At 28.9% G+C, this 21,689-nt stretch overlaps 3 protein-coding genes across 3 annotated transcripts; 2 read left to right on the top strand and 1 right to left on the bottom strand.

Moving 5' to 3' along the window:
* Positions 1–4,601: 4,601 nt before the first annotated feature.
* GO595_008665 (uncharacterized protein) lies at positions 4,602–10,193 on the bottom strand (the record flags this gene model as incomplete). Its single annotated transcript, XM_067922264.1, has 2 exons — positions 4,602–7,876; positions 8,849–10,193. 2 exons carry the CDS (start codon positions 10,191–10,193, stop codon positions 4,602–4,604), a joined length of 4,620 nt encoding a protein of 1,539 aa, XP_067771431.1.
* Positions 10,194–12,349: 2,156 nt separating this feature from the next.
* GO595_008664 (uncharacterized protein) lies at positions 12,350–12,868 on the top strand (the record flags this gene model as incomplete). Its single annotated transcript, XM_067922263.1, has 1 exon — positions 12,350–12,868. The coding sequence occupies one exon, from the start codon at positions 12,350–12,352 to the stop codon at positions 12,866–12,868; it is 519 nt and encodes a 172-aa protein (XP_067771430.1).
* A 7,605-nt stretch (positions 12,869–20,473) lies between these two features.
* GO595_008663 (uncharacterized protein) lies at positions 20,474–20,695 on the top strand (the record flags this gene model as incomplete). The annotated part of the gene is made up of 1 exon (XM_067922262.1): positions 20,474–20,695. The coding sequence occupies one exon, from the start codon at positions 20,474–20,476 to the stop codon at positions 20,693–20,695; it is 222 nt and encodes a 73-aa protein (XP_067771429.1).
* Between the last annotated feature and the right edge of the window lie 994 nt (positions 20,696–21,689).

The following is a 21,689-nucleotide window of genomic DNA, read 5'->3' as shown; positions in this document are numbered from 1 at the left end:
AAATTTCGTTATTCTTTGACACTTTCGCATAAACCATACAAAAAGTCGGACGACGGTTAAAAGTGACACTTCTGTTGATGTATTGTACTTATATATATTCGACCATATATTAATTCAAAAAATTTAATATATAAATGTATAAATGATCAAGTAAATGGATAATTTAATCCTAACCTAAGATATTAACATGACACACACATCCTCATATTTAATTTATTTTTGACGGTTTGATTATAACGCTTATCGAATACCATACGTGCATTTATTACCATTGCCTTCATTAAAGTCTGAGAAGAAAAAAAATTTTATCAAATATGAGGGGGATAAAAGTATGCAGGATATATGTGTATACTGAATAGATATTTTATTAAAAACATATTAACACAACTTTATTTTTATTATATCATATAATTTATTGAGCCTAAATCAATCATATCCTTATTTCATTAACTTTTAAATTTATTTATTTTTCAAACAATCTTCTGTTTCTATTTCTTTTCCTAACTATATTTCTTATATCATCTATATTTTTATTACCATTACTTGCAGATACTTTTGATCTTGGCTTATTTAGTAATGTCACAATATCATTAAAACCATATCTTTGCGCAAAATCAAGTGGAGTAAACAAAATAATTAATAAACAATAAAATCATTAGTTTTCAGTGGATTAGCACCTAACAAGTATAAAACTTCAGCTGAATTATAATGTCCACTTTTAGCTGCGTAATGAAGTGGTGTATAAAATATAATAAATAAACTCCAAAATTAAAAAACAAATTTCAAAATCAATAGCATCTGGATCACTTCCTGCTTTAATAAGATGCGCAATTATGTCAGAATATCCACGAATTGCCGCTCTATGAATAGGTAAAATACTAAATAATAATATAAAATATTTTCTTCTGGAATGTTTGGATCTGCTTCGCCATTAAGTAATGTAATAACAACTTGTGTATGTCCTTGCCATGATGCTAACAAAAGAGGTGTACGAAAAATATAAAAGAAAACATGAATTAAGTAAAACAAACTTTAGGTTTAATTAAAATGAATTTTATCTAAAACATTTGGTGATGCCCCATGTCTTAAAAGAAAACTTACACATTGATTTCTTCCTAAATAAGAACACAAATGAAGTAAGGTTCCACCTGAATGATGAAATCCGGGAATGAAAATTAAATAAATCAAATAAACTTATTTATCTGAAATTATAAAATAAAAATACACTAGCATCTGGTGATACTTCAATTGGAATGTACGTAAGCAATTCATCCGCTTGGTCTGCTATGCATAAGTTTATAACTTTTTCTATTGAAGTTTGTTGCGCATTTTTCCTTTTCATTTCATGCACTTTTGGTATAAAAAGTAAACGGCCGATTCTCGTACGTTAAAATCAAGCAGAATGAGTCAAACAAGTGATGAATTTTTAACAAGAATTCGGCATCTTCATACTCTTATTACGCGGAATGCAAAACTTGAAGCAAACGTAGAAAATAAGAAAAAACAAAAATCAAATAAAGTCGTTTCAAAAAATCTTCAAAAAACAATTAAAAGTAAAAACATAAAACCAACCAAAAGCAAACCAACAAAAATCCCACCAAAAGATATAAAAAAATCAACAAATAAGGTTAAACCCAAAAAGATAGCACCAAAGAAAAAAGAAATTAAAAAGAATGTAAACCTTCAAAGTTTTAAAACAAAAAAGACATCAACAAATAAGCATAAATGTTACACCGTAGGAATTCAAACAGGCATTTCATTGGTTATGGATTACTCTCAACTCGAAGATGCAATTTTATTCTTCTTATCTAAAGACCAACAAAATATGACTGAGTACCATAAAATGTTTTTAATTAAAACTTCTTTTCATAAGTGGCAATTAAATTTCCAAAGAAAACAAGAATATAAAAAGAGATTTGCTCAACAAAATTGTTACAAAAAGCCTATAATGAATACTGAAATACATATAAATGAAATCAATTTGGCTTCTACAATCAATCGTAAAGTTAATCCACATAAAAACAAACTTAAAATAGAATTTTCTGGATATGCATTTGATTACCCACCAATTGTGCAAAATAAACCATCGTATTTACAAAGCAGTTCAGATTCAACAGGAATTTTCGATCATTTTAAAATAAAGGAATATAAAAATAAAAACATTTTTTATAAGCTTTCTGACTCATCTTATGGAAAATTAAGTTCATCACTCTCTAAAAATGATAATTTAATGCTGTCTGAAAGTGAATCCAACTATGAAAAAGAAATAAATAAAGAAGGTGGAACAGAAGATTTCATTTCTTATGCAAGTTCATCTTCAACCATAACTTCAAATGAACAAAAGCAAAAATATAATTCATTAAAACTTAGAAATGAAAATTATGCAAATAAAAAGAACAATAATAAAATTTATTCATCCAAATATAAAGAAGAAAAGGATAATAAACAATTTAAAGAATTATATGATTCTATTTCAAATTCAGATGACGAGGTTACGAAAATATCAGAAGATATTAAACATTATTCAAACAATAAAGATAATATATCCACAAATATCAAACACAAGTCATTAAGTGATAGTAATAAATGTTTGAATAATGAAGTAAAATCTGATAGTATTTCATTGGCTAATATTGAAGAAGATGTTTTAGATCTTATTAATGAATATTCTAACAGCTCAAACACTCCAAGTTTCCCATTTGATGCTGATAATAAAATTGAAAATGAAAGCAAACAGACAAAGTCATCATCTTTGTTTGAGGACGATTCAAATGTTAATATCAGTGATATCCAAAAATCATTTGAAAGAGAAATTAAACAAATCAAATCAACGTTTCCATTTAAAATTGATTATGAAGTTAATGTTAGTGATCTACAAAGTACATCTGAAAACATCGACAAATTAAAGAGACCATCATCTTCACTTAATGATACAGATGTTAATATTAGCGATATCAAAAAATCATCTGGAAATGAAATCGAACAAAATAAGTCTTCTCTTTCAATTGGTAAAAATATTGATGTTAACAATAGCAAATGTTCTGAAAATAATAAAAAGCAAGCAAAATCATATTCATTTGATGATGATTTTGAAGTGAATGTTAGTGATATCCAAAATTCTTCTGGAAATAAAATAAAATCAGCATTTCCATTCCAAGTTGATTATGAAGTTAATGTCAGTGATCTTCAAAGTTCATCTGAAAATAATATCAAAAAATCAAAATCATCTTCATTTGATGATGATTTTGAAGTGAATATTAGTAACAGCAAAAGTTCATCTGAAAATAATATCAAAAAATCAAAATCATCTTCATTTAATGATGATTTTGAAGTGAATATTAGTAATAGCAAAAGTTCATCTGAAAATAATATCAAAAAACCAAAATCATCTTCATTTGGTGATGATTTTGAAGTGAATATTAGTAACAACAAAAGTTCATCTGAAAATAATAAGCAGACAAAATCATCTTCATTTAATGATGATTTTGAAGTGAATGTTAGTGATATCCAAAATTCTTCTGGACATAAAATAAAATCAGCATTTCCATTCCAAGTTGATTATGAAGTTAATGTAAGTGATCTTCAAAGTACATCTGAAAACGCAAGTAATCAAACAAAATCATCACTTTCGTTTAATGATGATATTAATGAAATTAAAAGTTCGTCTGAAAATGATATAAAACCAATAAAATCGACAACTTCTTCAGTCGTTGATATAAGTGATCATCAAAGTACGTCTGAAAATGCTGAAAAGCAAACAAAATCTTCGTTTTCATTGGAAGAAGATTTTGAAGTTGATTTTATTGATGATAAAAATGATAGCAAACCATTAATGTTATCATCTTCATTTAACGATGATTTCGAAATTAATATCAGTGACATAGATAGCAAATCAGAAAATGATGTTAACCAAACAAAAACTTCTTTTCCATTTAAAGTTGATTATGAAGTTAGTGTTAGTGATTTACAAAGCACATCCGAAAACGAGATTAAACAGACAAAATCTTCATTTCCATTCAATGTAGACTTTGAAATAAGCGTTTCTAGTCTCTCAAGCACATTATCTGGGGCACAAGAAAATTTAACTACACAAGAAAACATTAGAAAAGAAGAAGAAATAAATAAAAGCGATAAATCTATTGAAGATGAAGAAATAGCAAACGATGATTTCGAAGATGTAGAAATATTAATTGATGATGATTTCGAAGATTTTTAATGAAGATAATAATTGTAGCTTTAGATAAACATAGAAAATAAGAACAATGAAACATACAAAAATTCCACTTTCGTAGTTTAATTTTGAAACATTTACACGAAAAGTAATTCCTGTATGATCTTCACGAATCACAAGCACCATCAGAAAGAATTACAATAATAAATATTGTATTGAAATTAATAAACTATATTTTAAATTAAATAAATTGATATCTCAATTCTATCTTATCCAAGAAGAAATTTACTACATCAACTTGAACATGTTTTTTATCCGATGCATAACAAAGTGCTGTTTCCATTTTGCTAAAATAGTTAAATTTTTATCGCTCATTTAAAAAAAAAAAAATTGGATATTAGTATCAAAATTTATACATTTAATTAAAACATTATCGGTTGTTTTCATTATTATTGGAGCTACTTTGCATTGGCCGCTCATATCCACGTGTTCTTGAGCTGTAGCCATTTCTTTGTCCTCTTTCATAATTCCTATCTGTTCTTTGATAGAACCTGTCTTGTTGTAATGGTGCCTCATAATTCCTTCCCCTGTCATTGTCATTGTAATACCCTCTGTTGTCGCGTGGCCGATCATTTTGGTAACGTCTGTAATCGCGATTATCTCGTTCATATGCTCCTGGAGAACGGCTACGTTTGTCATTAGATGGACGCTTATCACGATCGTAATCACGTTGGTATGCTCCAGGCGAACGACTTCGAGTATCATTATGATATCTGTTATAATCATTTCTATAACCAGGTCGATTATGCGATCCTCGAGGATAGCCATCGTCAAATGGTTCTGGGCGCCTTTGTTCGTTCTGTGGTCTGCCTCTTATATCTTCGTATGGGTTTCTTTGGTAGTAATTATAATTATATTCATCACGTGGTGGCGGTTGAGGCGGTTTCTGAGGTGGCTCTTGTGGCGGTTGTGGTGGTTTCTGGGGTGGCTCTTGTGGCGGTTGTGGTGGTTTCTGGGGTGGCTCTTGAGGCGGTTTTGGCGGTTCTTCTTGTGTTTGGTGTTGTGGCGGTTGGGGTGGTTTCTGGGGTGGCTCTCGTGGCGGTTGCGGTACATCTGTTGGGGGTGCCCTGGGGGTGCCCTGTTGTTTTGGTGTGTCGAGTGAAGTCGGCGCGTTTCCTCTTGGATTCTTGCCAGCAACCTTCATCGGAGGAGCAGGCAACGTCGGGGGAGGCCCGTGGGGGTTCTTTCTGCCTAATGTTGGGCGTAAATTGGAATCTGTTGTTTGCTTTGTATTAGCTGTAGGACTTACTTCTCTTTCTTCTTCGTGTGAAGATGCTTTATCAGCTAAATTGGAAGGTTTCGTTTCGCGCTTCGGCCCTTTTCTTGACAGTGCCGGCGGCCTTATGTTTGTCTGTGGCTTCTCCACTGGAGGTCTTGTTTCTTGCTTTTCGATTGTTGGCGGTGGTGGCTGTGGTCTTTCTGCTACTGCAGGCTTCATCTCGCGCTTCGGCCCTTTCCTTGCTAGTGCTGGCGGCCTTATGCTCGCTTGAAGTTTCTCTACTGAAGGCTTTGCTTCTTGCTTTTCTATCATTGGCGGTGGTGGCTGCGGCTTCTCTGTTACACTTGGCTTTGGCTCCTGCCTTTCGACTGTTTGTGGCCTTTCTGCTACTGCAGGTTTCGCGTCGCGTTTTGGACCCTTTCCGGACAGCGCCGGCGGCCTTATGCTTACTTGTGGTTTCTCTATTGACTTTGTTTCCTTTTCTATTGTTTGTGGCTGTGGCCTTTCTGTTACTGGTTTTGTTTCGCGCTTTGGACCCTTTCCGGACAGCGCTGGCGGCCTTATGCTTGCTTGAAGTTTCTCTACTGAAGGCTTTGTTTCCTTTTCTATTGTTTGTGGCTGTGGCCTTTCTGTTACTGATGGTTTTGTTTCGCGCTTTGGACCCTTTCCAGACAGCGCTGGCGGCCTTATGCTTACTTGTGGTTTCTCTATTGCCTTTGTTTCCTTTTCTATTGTTTGTGGCTGCGGCCTTTCTGTTGTCGAAGGTTTCACATCGGCAAACCTTGAAAGTGGCGGCGGCTTTATGCTTGCTTGAAGTTTCTCTACTGAAGGCTTTGTTTCTTGCTTTTCGTACGATGGCTGCGGCCTTTCTGTTGTCGAAAGTTTCGTTTCGCGTATTGGAGCTTTCTCTACTGAAGGCTTTGTTTCCGTTTCATATGATGATACTTTATCTGTTAAATTCAAAGGTTTCGTTTCGCGCTTTGGTATTGTTGTTGGCTTCACTTCTTGTTTGACTTGTACTTTTTCTTGCTTTATTTCTTGTTGCTTTTGCTTTGCATCAGCAAGTCGTATGAGCTCTTGCTTTTGCGCGTATGACGAATGCCTTTGTTCATTTGTTTCATCGCTTTGACGAATTCGATAATCATTAACACTTTCATAACTTCTTTTCATTTGTGGAGTTCTTAAATTATCATTTTGTGGTGATTCATATTGTCTTTGCTGTTGTTGTTCATTAATATTTTCATAACTTCTTCTCGAACTTGGAAAACGATTTGTTTCTTGTTCATATTGTCTTTGTTGTTGATCAATATTTTCATAACTTCTTTTCATTGGTGCATTTCTTGAATTATCATTTTGTGGAGATTCATATTGTCTTTGTTGTTGTCGTTGTTCATTATTAATATTTTCATAACTTCTTCTCGAACTTGGAAAACGATTTGTTTCTTGTTCATATTGTCTTTGTTGTTGATCAATATTTTCATAACTTCTTTTCATTGGTGCATTTCTTGAATTATCATTTTGTGGTGATTCATATTGTCTTTGCCGTTGTTCATTATTAATATTTTCATAACTTCTTCTTGAACTTGTGAATCGATTTGTTTCTTGTTCATATTGTCTTTGTTGTTGATCAATATTTTCATAATTTCTTTTTGAGTTATACATTCTATTTGTATCATTTTGTTCATAATTTCTTTTTTGCTCTAATTTAATTTCATAATTTCTTCTTTGTTCATATTGTTGTTGTTGTTGTTGTATTGGCGGCGGAGAATTTATATGAACTTTTCTATCTATCTTTTCTGCATTTGTAGGCATTTCAGGTATATTTGGCTTTGGTTGTATCAAAGGTATTTTTCTTTTACCATCAGTAATCCATGCAACACCTTGAACGACTATTTCAAGATTTGGTAAATTTTCAGTTGTTAAATGCAAATATTGTTTTGGTATTTTATCTCCGAATAACGAAGTATAAACTCTTAAACTTTCAGATCTTAAGATTGAAATATATTTTGATTTTATTGTCATTATTTCCCATAACGTTTCAATTATTTCGGATGTTTGATTTGAATCATTAATTATTGCATCTTTAACATCATCACGAGTTTTATCTTTTGGTATAAATAACAAATATGATTCGAATTTATTAGAAGAACCTTCAAAAACAGAGTTATGAATGAATCGATGAATTTCTCTTAAACATTTTGATGCTACTATATAATCACCTGCATCAACGAGTTTCTTTATATCAGAAATTAAATGTGCAAATGAAATTTTCTCTTTAAAATAAAACGCTAAATATAACAAACATTTAAATATTATAGCTCTACATTCGAAATAATTTGTATTTTGTAATACATTATTTCTCATTTCATTAATGTCAGGAATTAATTCTTCTTTATTTGAGTTTTTAATAGCTATAGCTGTTAAAGCTGTATAACCAGCACTTGAAATAATATTTTCGAATGTCGGAATTGTCGCATGTAAAGTTAATTGTGATTTAATTAATTCTTGTGACTTAATGAAATGATTAATAATATTACTATTAATTCGACCTAAAGCTAATTCAACTTCAGCATTAAAAGCGTCATCATTATATTGATTATTAGTATTCTTCGATTTATCCAAAATTGTTATAAATAAATCAATTATATATGGAGGAGTTGTTAAATCAGTTTGTCTGATGATTGATAATGATTTAATTACTTCTAATTGTATATAATGTTTAGGTATATCATGGAAATCATGACTTTTAGGTGAATCTTTATCAAAGAAATTATCTTTATACCATCTTACCAATTCTTGTTCATAAAAATTTTCATCAACACTTAATTGAAAATAAGCCATAGCTCGAGCTATATGACAACGAACACCATAATAAACATTAGGGTTCTCTAATATTTTCTTTAACTTAAGTAATAGTTCTGAATCTTGTGTCTTTATATCTTTAAAATCTTCTAAATCAGAGATAACTTGATGTTGTGTAAATACATCTCTTCGTAATTCTAATTGATTTAATAACATAAATTTAGGTAATCTTTCTCTAATTCGACATATCCAAGTCGGTTTTGGATCTAAACAAATCCATAAAATTACGTTCGTAAGTGTTAAAGTTACTTGTTCATTAATACTAAAATTATCTGGATTCCGTAATTCATATGTCATCGTGTTCTTCTTAAATTTTAATGAATGATATGTAATTGTATGCATTTGTAATTGGTTCTCTATCGAGATAGTTTCTTCATAAGGTCGATGCATATCATGTAATTGTATTGTCATTTTCCCAGTAAAATATGGAACTTTAGTATATTCACTTGAATTATATTGATATAATACTATTTTAGATAATTTATTTCTTCGATCAATATTAAAATTATATGTAAATACTGGATAACCATTTGAACGTAACCATTGTTCTTTAAATGCTTTAAAATCAATTGCAGGACAATACATTGGTAATTGTTTTATAAAATATGTCGATGGGAAATCAGTTCTATCTTCAATATCTTTTAGAAATGATCGAAGTAATAATAAAAAAGCATCTTGATTAGCCATAGATTGTGATATCATATTAATTAATAATTTCGATTTAATCTTTAAATATTCATCTGGATATGGTCGTAATGTAGTTGGATCAATTGCATCTAATACAATGGATGGATGAATATCTTCATCATATAAATAATTTAAATCATTCCAACGTTGATCTAATGGAAAACATTGCGTAAGATATTTACTACATATTTGATCAGCATAATATTTAATAAGACCAATTTGAAGCCATTCATTCTTTGGATCTGGAATTGGGAATAAATATAAGATGTATTGCTCTATGATGACTTCGGATAACATTTGTAAGTTTCGTGGAATTACATTAACATTCCCAATTTGTAAAAGCATTCGTGACGTAAAACATACTATCCCTGGAAATGAATGTGGTTCACTTAGAAATGGTAAAAAAACAAAGGAATATTGAGAAAATAATGGATCTTCATACGCAAATAAATTTGATACTTCATTAAATATGTCTGGAATGGGCTTAAGCGTGTTCTTAACTTTGTCCGTCTCTTGATAATAATACATAAAAAAAGATTCGTTCGAGTCCGGCAATGGTTCAGAATTAAAATTGCCGCATATAAAACCTATTGCTTTCGGAACAACTGGAATACCAACCTTAAATTGAATGGTATTAGTGTGGAGTTTAGTATCCGTGTTAAGATGTTTCTTTTCGCCTGGTCCAATTATGACAAGAAGTGCATCATAAGTAATATTCAAAGTAAAATATGATCGTTGTGAAGTTTCGCCCATACATGGAAACCATGAGGCAGGACCATCAACTTTGTTGTCTGTAAAAATACAATTTTGATCTCGAATAATTGCTGTTGAATCATCATTAACTTCAAACTCAATTTTAACCACAAGAGGAAAAGAAAAATCGGAGTGGATTGGAATAATGAGTTCTGGCGATTGAAGGACAGCTTTACAAACAGATGAAAAATGTGCAGCATCTCGAACAATTGGCCCGTTATTAAATTCAAGTGCTTTCCTACTATTTATGTACTGGTATTCTACATTAGTTCCATTTATGGAAACTGAGTTAATTTGCATTTGTCGAGCATTTAAGAAAATTACGTCAGGAGCTGTTTGTGGTGCTGCTTCTATATCTATTTCAGTAAACCCAGAAATATGTTGTGTTTGTGAATTAATTATTATATTAAGAAGCTGCCTCTTGACATGCAGCTCTGACATGATTTTACCCCTTAGGTCAAGGGAAAAAACAACGGTTATTAATTCATTCGGAAAGCACGTTTATAATTTCATACAAAAAGTTTTAGGAGCAACAAAACCCAACTTAGAAGAAATTTGAGGTTTAATAGTAAAGATTATCAAAAATTAACAATAGTGTGATATTAATAAGGAACGTATGGAGGCCTTCCTGTCACAGCTACTTGAAAAATAAGCTTGATGGTGAGTCTGACATTTTCCTCAAGGGAACATTATTAAACCAATCAACTGTCACTTCTCCTTCTGGACAATTGGAAACTAGTAGGTTAAGAATTCGGCAAAGATCTTTCAGAAATTGTTGCCTAATGTTTTACAATCAACATAACAATGTTCTTGTCATAGGCGTTTTTTCAAATTCATTGAAAATATCACGTCTTTAATGTAATTTTTATTTATAAAAAATAATATGAACCAACATATTACATCTTTTAATACATTACATATTCCTTTACAAAAAATGAAAGAATTTTATATTTATTGCATAAAATTCATTCTTTCCCTAACCAACAATGTTTAAAGATAAAATTTCGATGAAATTTAATAGCTGTTTCATGTGTACTTGTAAATGTTGAATGATTTTGTTCGCAGAAATGAATGATTACTTTTTTTGAAACTTAAGGATCTTTTTGTGTTTTTATATACTGACCACTAATTTGCTAGTATACATAGAATATTTATACAAAAAATGTGATCCAAATCCGAAATTTGTCAAAAATGAATTTTTTTAATTAATTTAATAATTCATGTTTTATATATTCGATATTTAATATATTATTTTTATCATAAATTGAAATGATTGTTTAAAAATTTCATTTTTAAAAAAAAACTTAATTCCAAATCGTTTTAAATTTTTATATGGATCTAAGGATTTTTCAAAAGTTTTTCTAAATTTTTCAAAATTTATTCTGTGTTTTAAAATTGCACTTTGTCAAAAGTAAAAACAACTTTGTCGAATCAATGTTTCTTGTTTTCCTTTTGTTTTGAGGAGCTCTGTTCGAATTCATCAAATGGGAGAAAGCTCAAACATTGCTTACGATTTCAAACCAGGATCCCCAATCACTGTTGATGAATCACGGATGACACCAGTACAAATTAATACAGATGTAATAACTGTGGAACATTTAAAAAGATTAAATAGTACCAATGGTTTTCTTAAAAGAAAATACGGGAAATTGTATACATTCGGAATGCCTTTTAAGTTGGCGAGGAGATATCGAAAAATTTTAATTAGAAGGAATCCAAATTTGAATGAAGAAGAAATTAATCAAGCATTATTTGATCTAGCTAAAAGCCTCAAAATTTGGATTCTAGATGCTAATTTATGGCCTGGATGGGATCATTATCCAATTACTGTAGCAGATTTTGATTATAAGCCTCACTTAGATGACGATTTATCGAAAGATGAATTAAACGAAAAGCCTCAATCAAGTTAGGCACAAGTTTTTTTTCATAAATGCTGTTCAAATTATTTTTTTTTACATCTTTCATATAAATTGCTTTTATGTTAAGAAGTTACCTATTTGTAGAATCTTAGAATTTATTCAACCAGTTTCCCTATCTTGAGCTTTTCAATAATTGCAGGATCAACATGGGGATGAACAGCCATGAAATGATTTGTAATATCTTTGTTATTTGTCATGAAGCAATTTGTACCACCTGGATGATTAAATACGTACTGTGTTAAATCATATACGTAACCATTTAAAACAACCCACATATCTTTTTTGGTATTATGTTCTTTTACTTGTTCCATTGTTATATCTCCTATCCATTCGAGTTGTGTCGCTTTTTCCATCCATTCTTTTTGCATTTTTACTCTCCTTTCCCTAAACCCATCCATTTTATTGAGTGCAAACGGTCTTATTCACAAAATTGATGAAAACGATAGAAAATTTGAACTTATTTTAAAAATTGAAAACATTACAAAAACGTTTATTAATTTGGACATGAGTACTTTCCAATGCCCAATCTGTTTTGATTCTTCAACAGAAGTTGGTGTTGCTGATTGTGGTCATTCATATTGTTCAAAATGTATTCGACACTGGTGCGAAGAATCAAGCACATGTCCAATTTGTCGTCAAGAAATAAAAAAAATCAGAATTTTTGTCAATTCATTTTATATGGGACAAGTAATCAATGTTGAGGAAAAAAAAGTAAAGGTCCCCGATGAGCAAATAACACTTGATGATTTCATAGATGATAGTGAAGATTTTCTTTCGCAATATGAAGAAGATTCGGAACCTGATCCAAGAAACGAAGGTACTACATGGATTTCAGGCCATAGAATATCTTTAAGGCCTCAACACAGAAGCCAAAATAAGGAATTATTTAGTCAAGTATTCCGTTCAATGGTCGCAGAAGCCAAATCCAAACAAGAAAAATCGCATCTACTGCGCTCTTTACACGCTTGTTTAGAAGAACTTCAACAGCAAAAAAAGATTGATCAAATTATGTTTAAACAGATTCGAAACAAGGTCATTTCAAAATTTATTAACAACTCTGAGCTACACGCAAAGTTCGAAGACATCAAAAAATATGTAATGATGCAAGTTGTTTCGATGAATCCAAAACTTTTAAGTACAAAACTTACCAGAAAAGCAAATTCTCAACTCGAAAAGACAGAAATTGAGATAGAGTAATCGACTATTTTAACAGAACTGTATTCTGTTAAAGTTAGATTTATTATTAAATTTATTAAATAAATAAACGTACATTATATTCAATTTTCAACACACAAAAAGGTTCGAATTCGACTTTTTGAAACGTTTTCAATCAAACCCGATCAAAAGTGCCACAATTTGAAAAAACATTATTAAAATTTCAATATTTTATAAGAACATTTTACTTAAAAAAAATAAAATTATTTTTTATCATTCATCATTTTGTTCTTCTACTATAATTTCTCTGTTATATAATTCTTTTTCTTTATATACAGCTGCAAAAGGATCTTCATCAACAAAGGAAGGTCGTATTTCTCCAAATTTAGATCCCACATCGAAGTAACCATAATATTCATCTTTCATATCAACGATTGTGTTATTACTTTTCGGTAAAGATTCTTTCCTTTTCTTTTTTAATATTATAATCACAACAACTATAACTATTATTATTATGACAACAATACAAACGCAAACCAAAATTATAACCAAATTATTATTATTCTTTTTATCTTTAATTTCGTATGAACTTGTATAAAATTCATTATAAGTTGATACAATAATTGGTTCATAAATATAAATGCTTGTAGGAACATAAATTATTTCAGTATCTAACATTGATGGAGAAAGTGTTATAGAGATACTGCTTACATATGTAAAAGTATATGATATATTATAAGTTATATCTGGAATTATTTCATTTGATTTTATATATGTATTATTTTGCGTATATGTATTATTTTGCGTATATGTATTATTTTGTGTATATGTATGATTTTGCGTATATGTATTATTTTGCGTATATGTGTTTGATTGTGTAAATGTTTGTGTTTGTAGTATACATTCATTTAATGTATCATTTATAACTACTTTTCCTCCAAATGTTTCATTTTGATATTCTTTTGTTACAAAAATTTTAATTAAATTTTGAGAATCCAAAAAAACATTTGTTCCATCAATAATTATTGGTTCTTCGATACCATAATAATAAACACATTGTAAACTTTCACATTTTTGAAATGCAAACTTCTCAATACAATTAACATTTTCACCAATATAAATTGTATTTAAATTCGAGCAATTATAAAATGCTTCTTGTTTAATTATTTTTGTTGTATTACTAATAATAATTGTTTTTATATTTCCACAATGTCTAAATGATGATACTTCAATTGTAATAACTTCATCAGGTAAAGTAAACGTATCAATTGTATAACTTGATGGACAACATATGATTACTGATAAATTTTTAGTATAAAGAATTGAATCATTTTTATAATTCGAAAAATAATTACTTCCTTCAGATACTTTAATCGCAATAAGTTTTGGACATGGCGAAAATACAGAATCACCAATAGTTTGTATCATATCAGTTATTGTTATTTCTTCAAGGCTATAACAATAAGCAAAACATAGTTCTTGTATTTCAGTAACATTAACACCAAAGTTAATGGATATTAGTGAAAAACAACTGTGGAACGCTTGATATCCAATGGTTTCAACACAATCTGGAATTGTAATATTTCTTAATGAAGTACAACGTAAAAATGTCCAACTATTAAGTAGTTTTAATTTTTGACAATTAAATGTTATGTTAATTAAACTGGTACAAGATGCAAATATATACTGTTCAATGTCTGTAACTCCTGTTCCAAAAATAACTGATTGTAAATTTGTACATCCTGAAAATGCTCTACTATTTATAGTTGTGACATTATCACCAATTATAACTTTAATTAGTGTATGTTCTCTAAAGGCATTTTCGGGAATTGAGGTAACACCAGTAATTTCAACTTCTTTGGCATTGATTAAGTCTTTTGACTTAAAGTCTTCATCAGTTTTAATGACAAATTTCCCACTTTCTTCATCAAGTGATTCAAATGAATGAATCAAAAATATGAATAAGAAAATAAAATTGATATGTTTTCCTAAATCATTTGAAAGATGTTTTACTTTATTTGTAATTATTTTAATAAAGAATAAAATGACGTAAAGAGTGCTTAATGATTTACAAATATTAAATGAATCTATTTGAATTTTATGTAGTTGCATTAAATGTTTCTTTAAATTAATATTGCAAATTTGATGCTTTGAAGGAATGATAAAATCATTTATGAAATTTGGAACTATTTTTTTCTTTGAATTCATCTTTTGATACTGCAAAGCAACACTTTTATATAATCCAATTATATTATTAAAGAACAAAATAAGGGTTAGGTGTAACATAATCATAATTTTTTTTGGATAAAAAATGTCTATTGGAGTTTTTAAAAAATAAATCTGTCTAAAGACGTTTGTTATGAAAAACTTTAAAGTACAGTTTTATTCACTTTGCTCAAGGTGATTATTAAATAATAATCATAATTTGCAAGTAGCCTTGTCTATTTAATAATAGCTTAAGAGAAAATAATAAGCCCATGAAAATTTTTGGGCTTGAGAAAAGTGGCATTTTTAGTACACCCCCAGAAAAAGACACATAAATAGATAGAAATTATAACATCCTTTGATTGTGATTACTATCAGCATTGATTTAGTATAAATATATATATCGATTTTCTGTGTGTACCACTAAAAATTCGTTCATCTTTAGGTCTCACTATGAATTTAGATCATTTTTACAATATACAAAGAAACATTATAAAATGCAAAAAAATGAAGCACTTGATCAACCATTAAATTCAGTGAAACAAGAAGGAATCGCTTCTATTTTGCATAAAGATTTCAATGATCAAATTGTTTTTAACATTTATTAATCAAGTTGTTTTATCTGAATAATATTCAAAAAACGAAGTTACTTCAGTCTCGAATTTGAATCAACGATTTTTTTGATTTGATGATGAATTTAAATAATATTATATACATATATATCAAAAACCAAGTCATAAGCCATCAATATGACAAGAGTGTGTTAATGGTTTGTTAAAATTTACAGACGATCACTTATTTCATCTCTTTACATGTTTGACAAAGCGAACGTTTACACTAAATTCAAAATGTTTACTATCGATTTTAGTCAAAGTAGCACTGAAGCATCAACAGATTCTGAAACAAATGAATCCAAAAATGAAACAACTTCAAGCGATTCTTACAGTGAAGACCAGGATGATAAAATAATTGTTGTAAAAAAAGTTCCAAGCAAAATAAATATGAATGAAGAGCAATGTCAAATTCGTAATGATAGTGATGAAGAACAGCAGCTATTTCTTAGCGACCAAAATACAGAACAGTCGCAAGCTCAAAATACAGATATCGAACAAAAATCTCAAATTCAAGATTATAAAACTGAAATTGTTGCTAATGAGCTGAATGACTCTCAAGAAAAATATTATCAAGAATATTTTTGCAAAAAAATCAAAAGAGCTTTTCATATTGTTTCATCTTTACAATTTGAATTTGTTCATCAAAATTCCCAAATTTTTTCTGCCAAAACGCATGGAATATCGCCTGATTATGTGTATATCTCCGAAGCCAAAAACGTCCATATTAAAACAAATGAGCATCAATATTACATGAAGATCGCTAACAGCAAAACAAATTTCACATTATTTACAAGCAATGACAACACAAAACTACTTAAAATTGTCTTTACAAACAAACTTGGAAAAGGTATTGGCATTCGGAACATCGAAATTACATTTGTTGAAGAGCAGAAGACTATACATAGTCGTGAAGCGCGAAATAAAAACGGGAAATGGTACCTCGACTTCGGCGGAAAGTTTTTGATTCCTTCGAAGAAAAATGCGATAATCCTCGACAAGAATGAAAAGATGTCGATACTGGTGAAGAAAACTGAAAAAAATGTTCTTTCCATAGAAACAGTGTTCCCATATAAACCAATTTACTTGTTCGCGTTAGGAATCGCATCTTTTATTTGTGAATTATAAATAAATATATATTCTGTCCGTAATTGTTAATAAAACATAAATAAAGTTTTAAATGTTAGTTTTTATAACTCAGAGTGTGATACCTTTTCGTAAAAGCTTTGCTAAATGGTATTTGTAGTTTTGACGAAAATGTGGAGGCACGAGACGAAGTTTAATCTTCAGCAAAATTAATTTTGAACTAACAAAACCTTTAGAAACTTTTTGCTATCGGAATAAATAATCATTTGATCAGGCGCATTTCCTCAATTAAATATACAACGATAGTAAAACCGTGGTTTAATATACAAATATATCATCCTACATTCAATAATGGTACCACCCTCAAAAAATGCCAAACAGACCCCCAGAAAACATGGTGTGATGAAAACCGTTAATCGAAGATTTTTTGATGAAAAAAAGCATTTTTCCATATCCAAAAATAAAGCATTTTTTCCAAAATGATATATCCATGCAAAAACAGCAAAGTGAATTAGTTTGCGTTGATATCAATAATAAGTTTATATTAGGAAAAATTAATTTTGATTTATTTATAAAAAACAAAGACATTTCAGCAGCTCTATGTTACAGACCAACACAAAACTTAAAGCTAAAATGTTTTGATAATGAAAAAATTTCAGCGACTTATAAAAATGATAATGGACTTAAGATATATTTTGAAAATAACTACATTTCAATAGGAAATGCTTTTAGTGAAAAAGACACTGATATTAGTCTTTACTTTAGTATTTCTGATGGGGTTAATATCAATGGATTTTTTGATAAACCAACTCATTCAAGTGGATTTGGCATTTCATTCATTACTGACGTCAAAATTGATTTTTATGTACTAAAGCCATTCAATACATCTTCTTTTGGACTTTACTGTAAACTTCCAAATCTCATAAAAAATATCAATTTTCTTTATTCACGTCATACTCAATCAAGTACACTTATTGGGAAATTTTCACCGTTTGGTGAAAAAGAAATACTCATGGGAAATAGCACTTTCAGATGGAAATGCTATGAATTATCAGGAAAAACTAAAATCAACAAAAACGAACCAGTAAAAAATATTTTATCTGCCAAGTATAAAGGAGAAATATTTCACGTTATTGAGCCAAAAGTACGCCTCAACATTGATGAACACATAAATTACTTCTCAATTGGAGGTAATTTGAATTTACCAAAAATCGGAAGTATGAAAGTTGTAATTGATATTAACCCAAAGGCCAAAAATAAAATTGGGTTTAATTTTGCATTGAAAACAGAAACTACATTATAAGTAAAAATATGTTTTCGTCACTACAAATTTATGTGTGTAAATATTTTTTTTTACGTCAAGTTAATTTTATGAACTTCTGCATGTATCTAAACTGATTGATCATTGTTGACAAATTGAATAAAGTATTCAATGATTTTAATACTTTATAAAACCGCTTCTCTTAACGTTTTTAATGCTTTAGTTGCTTATGGAAAAAGAAACACCAAATACCAAAAAAGACAATGTTGCGTGGCTATTAAAAATTCAAGACATTTTCACAAAGCTAAATGAAAAGAATATTGATAAAATTATAAATCGAACCCTTGATCAATATGATTCAAATTTTCCATATTCTTTTAATATTATAATTTGTCTTTTGACTTACTCATTATTTGTTTCAAGCAAAAAAGAATTTTATATGTATATCAATTTTTTACAGAAAATTCAGGAAAAAGAAAGAGAATTAGACCTAACAAAAATGCCTTTTGATATTTTTGAAATTTTTTCAAATATTCTTTTTTTAAAACAAACTCAAGAATCAAATTACCTTCTTGTAATGCTCATTGAACATGGATATATTACACCAAAATTTACCTTAGATCAAAATTTTGCGCAATCTATTTCGGATTCTGAATTTAATAATCTTTCAAGGAAAAATTATGATGATGAAACCAGTAAACAATTTTATAAAGAAATCCAAATGTATATAAAAGATGGAAAACAACAAAAAATAGGCAATAAATTGCAAAACAATGATAATAATGAAATCTTTGATTTTGAATTTCAGAAACAAGAAAATATTGTTTGTGAAGAACTTTCAAAGAATGATTTTGAACTTCATAAGCAATTCATTGAAGAAGGACATAATCCGAATGAAATTGCGAAAATAATTCGAAATGATGAAATCGAAAAACTTCAAGAAATATCATCACAAATAAATTTTGATTTTAATCAAAAAATTGAACCATCACTTTATGAAAGATGTTCATTTATTAATCAAAAAAATGTTACATTAGCTGATTATGCAGCATTTTTTTCTTCTATTAAATGTTTTAAATATTTACTTATGAATGGAGCAAATGTAGAAAACACAGGTAAATATGCAGTTGCAGGTGGAAATGAAGAAATCATTCATTTATGTGAACAAAATCATTCATCTTTTCAAAATGCATATGAAGCAGCAATTAAGTTTCATCGAAATTATATTTTTAAATATATTTATGAAAATAATATTGAAAAAATCAATAACTTAAATGAATTAGAAAAATTATGCGTTTTGTATGACAACTATGAAATTTTCTTCTTTTTGCGAGAGGAAGTAATGATAATTGATAAAAGTATAATTTATGAATCGGCAAAAATTGGTAATACATATTTAACAAAATATTTTATTAAAACAGGAATAGTCCCAAAGTATCTTTTGCTTTATTCCTTAATGTCAAAAAATATTGAACTTGTTCAATATATTCTTCTAAAAACAGAAGTGAATATAAATATTAAAGGTTTTTATTTACATTATTCAAAGTTTAAGAATATAATTTGATGTTTTAAAATAACATTTGGAAACTATTTATATTATTTCAAACAGCACTTATATATGCTATTAAAAATGAATTAATTGATATAACTTTTTTGCTTCTTAACTATAAAGGTATTGATGTTAATGTTATAGATATTAAATTGTTTTATTTGATATTTATTTTAATGTCTTGATGTTTCAATATTTTATTTGGAAAAATTTTTTTATACTTAAAACAGCACTTATATATGCAAGTCAATATAATCTAAAATCTATTGTTGTATTACTTCTTGAACAAAAAGAAATTGATTTCAACATTAAAGATGTAAATATATTTTATTTAAAATTTATTTCACTAATTTGATATATCGAAATAATATTTGGAATTTATTTAAATCATTTAAAACAGCACTTATGATTGCTTCCGAAAATGGTAATATTGAAATTGTTAAGTTGCTTCTTGAACAGGAAAATATTGATATTAATGCTACATCTGTTAACCAATTTTATTGAATATTAAATCCAATGATTTTCATTTTCAAAAGAATATTTGGAAATCATTTATATCATTTGAAACAGCACTTATGCTTGCATTTTTTCGTGGACATAATGAAATTATGCAGTTGCTTCTTGGGAAAATCGAAACCTAAAATGTTTTATTGAAGTTTGAACAATTTTTTATTTATGGAAATAGAGTTTTTTCATAAAATATTGTAAATCTTTTTTTTCCTTAAGGAATTATTATTGTGTTTCCAATAATTTGGGCTTTTCATAGAAAAAAATTCAGATGGAATACGGTTGTTTTTCCTTTAAAATTCACCAAAAACCGTTTTGATCGGACATTTGTTGTCACAAAAATTCATAACTTCATCGGCCTATTCATTCTCAAAATTTCCTGGAATTGAATTCCAAAATCCAAACAAAGCCCACAAAAAAATCACAAAATGGAAGGAATCAAAAAACAACCAGAACCTCGACTTAGAGTTAAGTTCAACATATCAGGCAGCTATGATGGAAAACCATCAATTGATCATTGGGGCGATGAGCTTGCTGAATATGATAAAGGAATTGGATACTTCCAAAGAAAAAAGGATGCAGACGATTATCCATCTGATGAAGATGACCTACCTGATGTGCGCCCTCCTGGAAGACCTTACAGAGTATAATTTATTTTATTTTTTTTAAAAACCTAAAAACCATTTTTTGTATGTCTCATGTTTTTTTTCTTTCAACAAATTTTTGTGACCTTGTCCAATGTTTACAAATGTGTGTTACAAGAATTATTGATTAACATCTGGAAGTCGCAAAATTTTGTGAACAAAATGGAAAACCAATGAACATTTGAATTTTTGGCTCTATGATTTAGTTTGTTCTCGAAGTTGTGGTGATTGATGACAAGGAGAAAAGAAAGTACAAAATTATAAACGTACTGGAATGATTGGATCAGCACTTTTTTGTAAATCGATTTTTTCAAACCCATGGACAAACGATAGAAATTTCAGAATGACGATGGGGTTTTCTGTGAAACAATTTCTTGCATAAACAGCATGAAACTGTGATCTTGAAGGGATTCAGCTAGTAATGGATCATAAACTTCACCAGCAAATGGTACATCTCTTGGTGTAATCACATGAAGTGCTAAACGGATTTGACCGACTTTGATCTTCGATTTAAAAAGTTATTCAAAATAACAGAGGCATTTTTAACGTTTTAGGACGCCCCATTCCAACATTTCGTTGAACTGATTTATTCTCAGCATTGGGACAGCAATTATTAAAAAATCGATTATAAAAATTGTTTTTTCATTTTTAACAAAATAATGATTTTTGTCAGAAATCATGTTAATCTTGAGTTAATTTATATTATTTAATAATTAATATAATATTTAAAATTTGTAAAACAATTAGAATAGAACCCGTGTGTATGATATGTTTTCGATAAAAGTATATTTTTTTTAAAAAAAAAAATTAACAATAAAATTAGGAAATCCTATTAATAATGTATATAAACATATAAGAAGTTTTAATGTTTCCTCTTATACAAGTATTTGACTTAAAGATTATAAAAAAATGAAGTTATATATATCTTTGCAATACAACTTTCAATGTACATTGTTATAAACAAGTTACCCTAATACCAAAAATTCAAAAATTATAAATT

The sequence above is a fragment of the Histomonas meleagridis genome, assembly GCF_020186115.1.
Source record: "Histomonas meleagridis strain 2922-C6/04-10x chromosome Unknown contig_68, whole genome shotgun sequence".
In the NCBI taxonomy this organism is placed as follows: Eukaryota; Parabasalia; order Tritrichomonadida; family Dientamoebidae; genus Histomonas; species Histomonas meleagridis.
The sequence above is the reverse complement of the archived record's forward strand: the minus strand, read 5'-3'. Positions and strand labels throughout refer to the sequence as shown.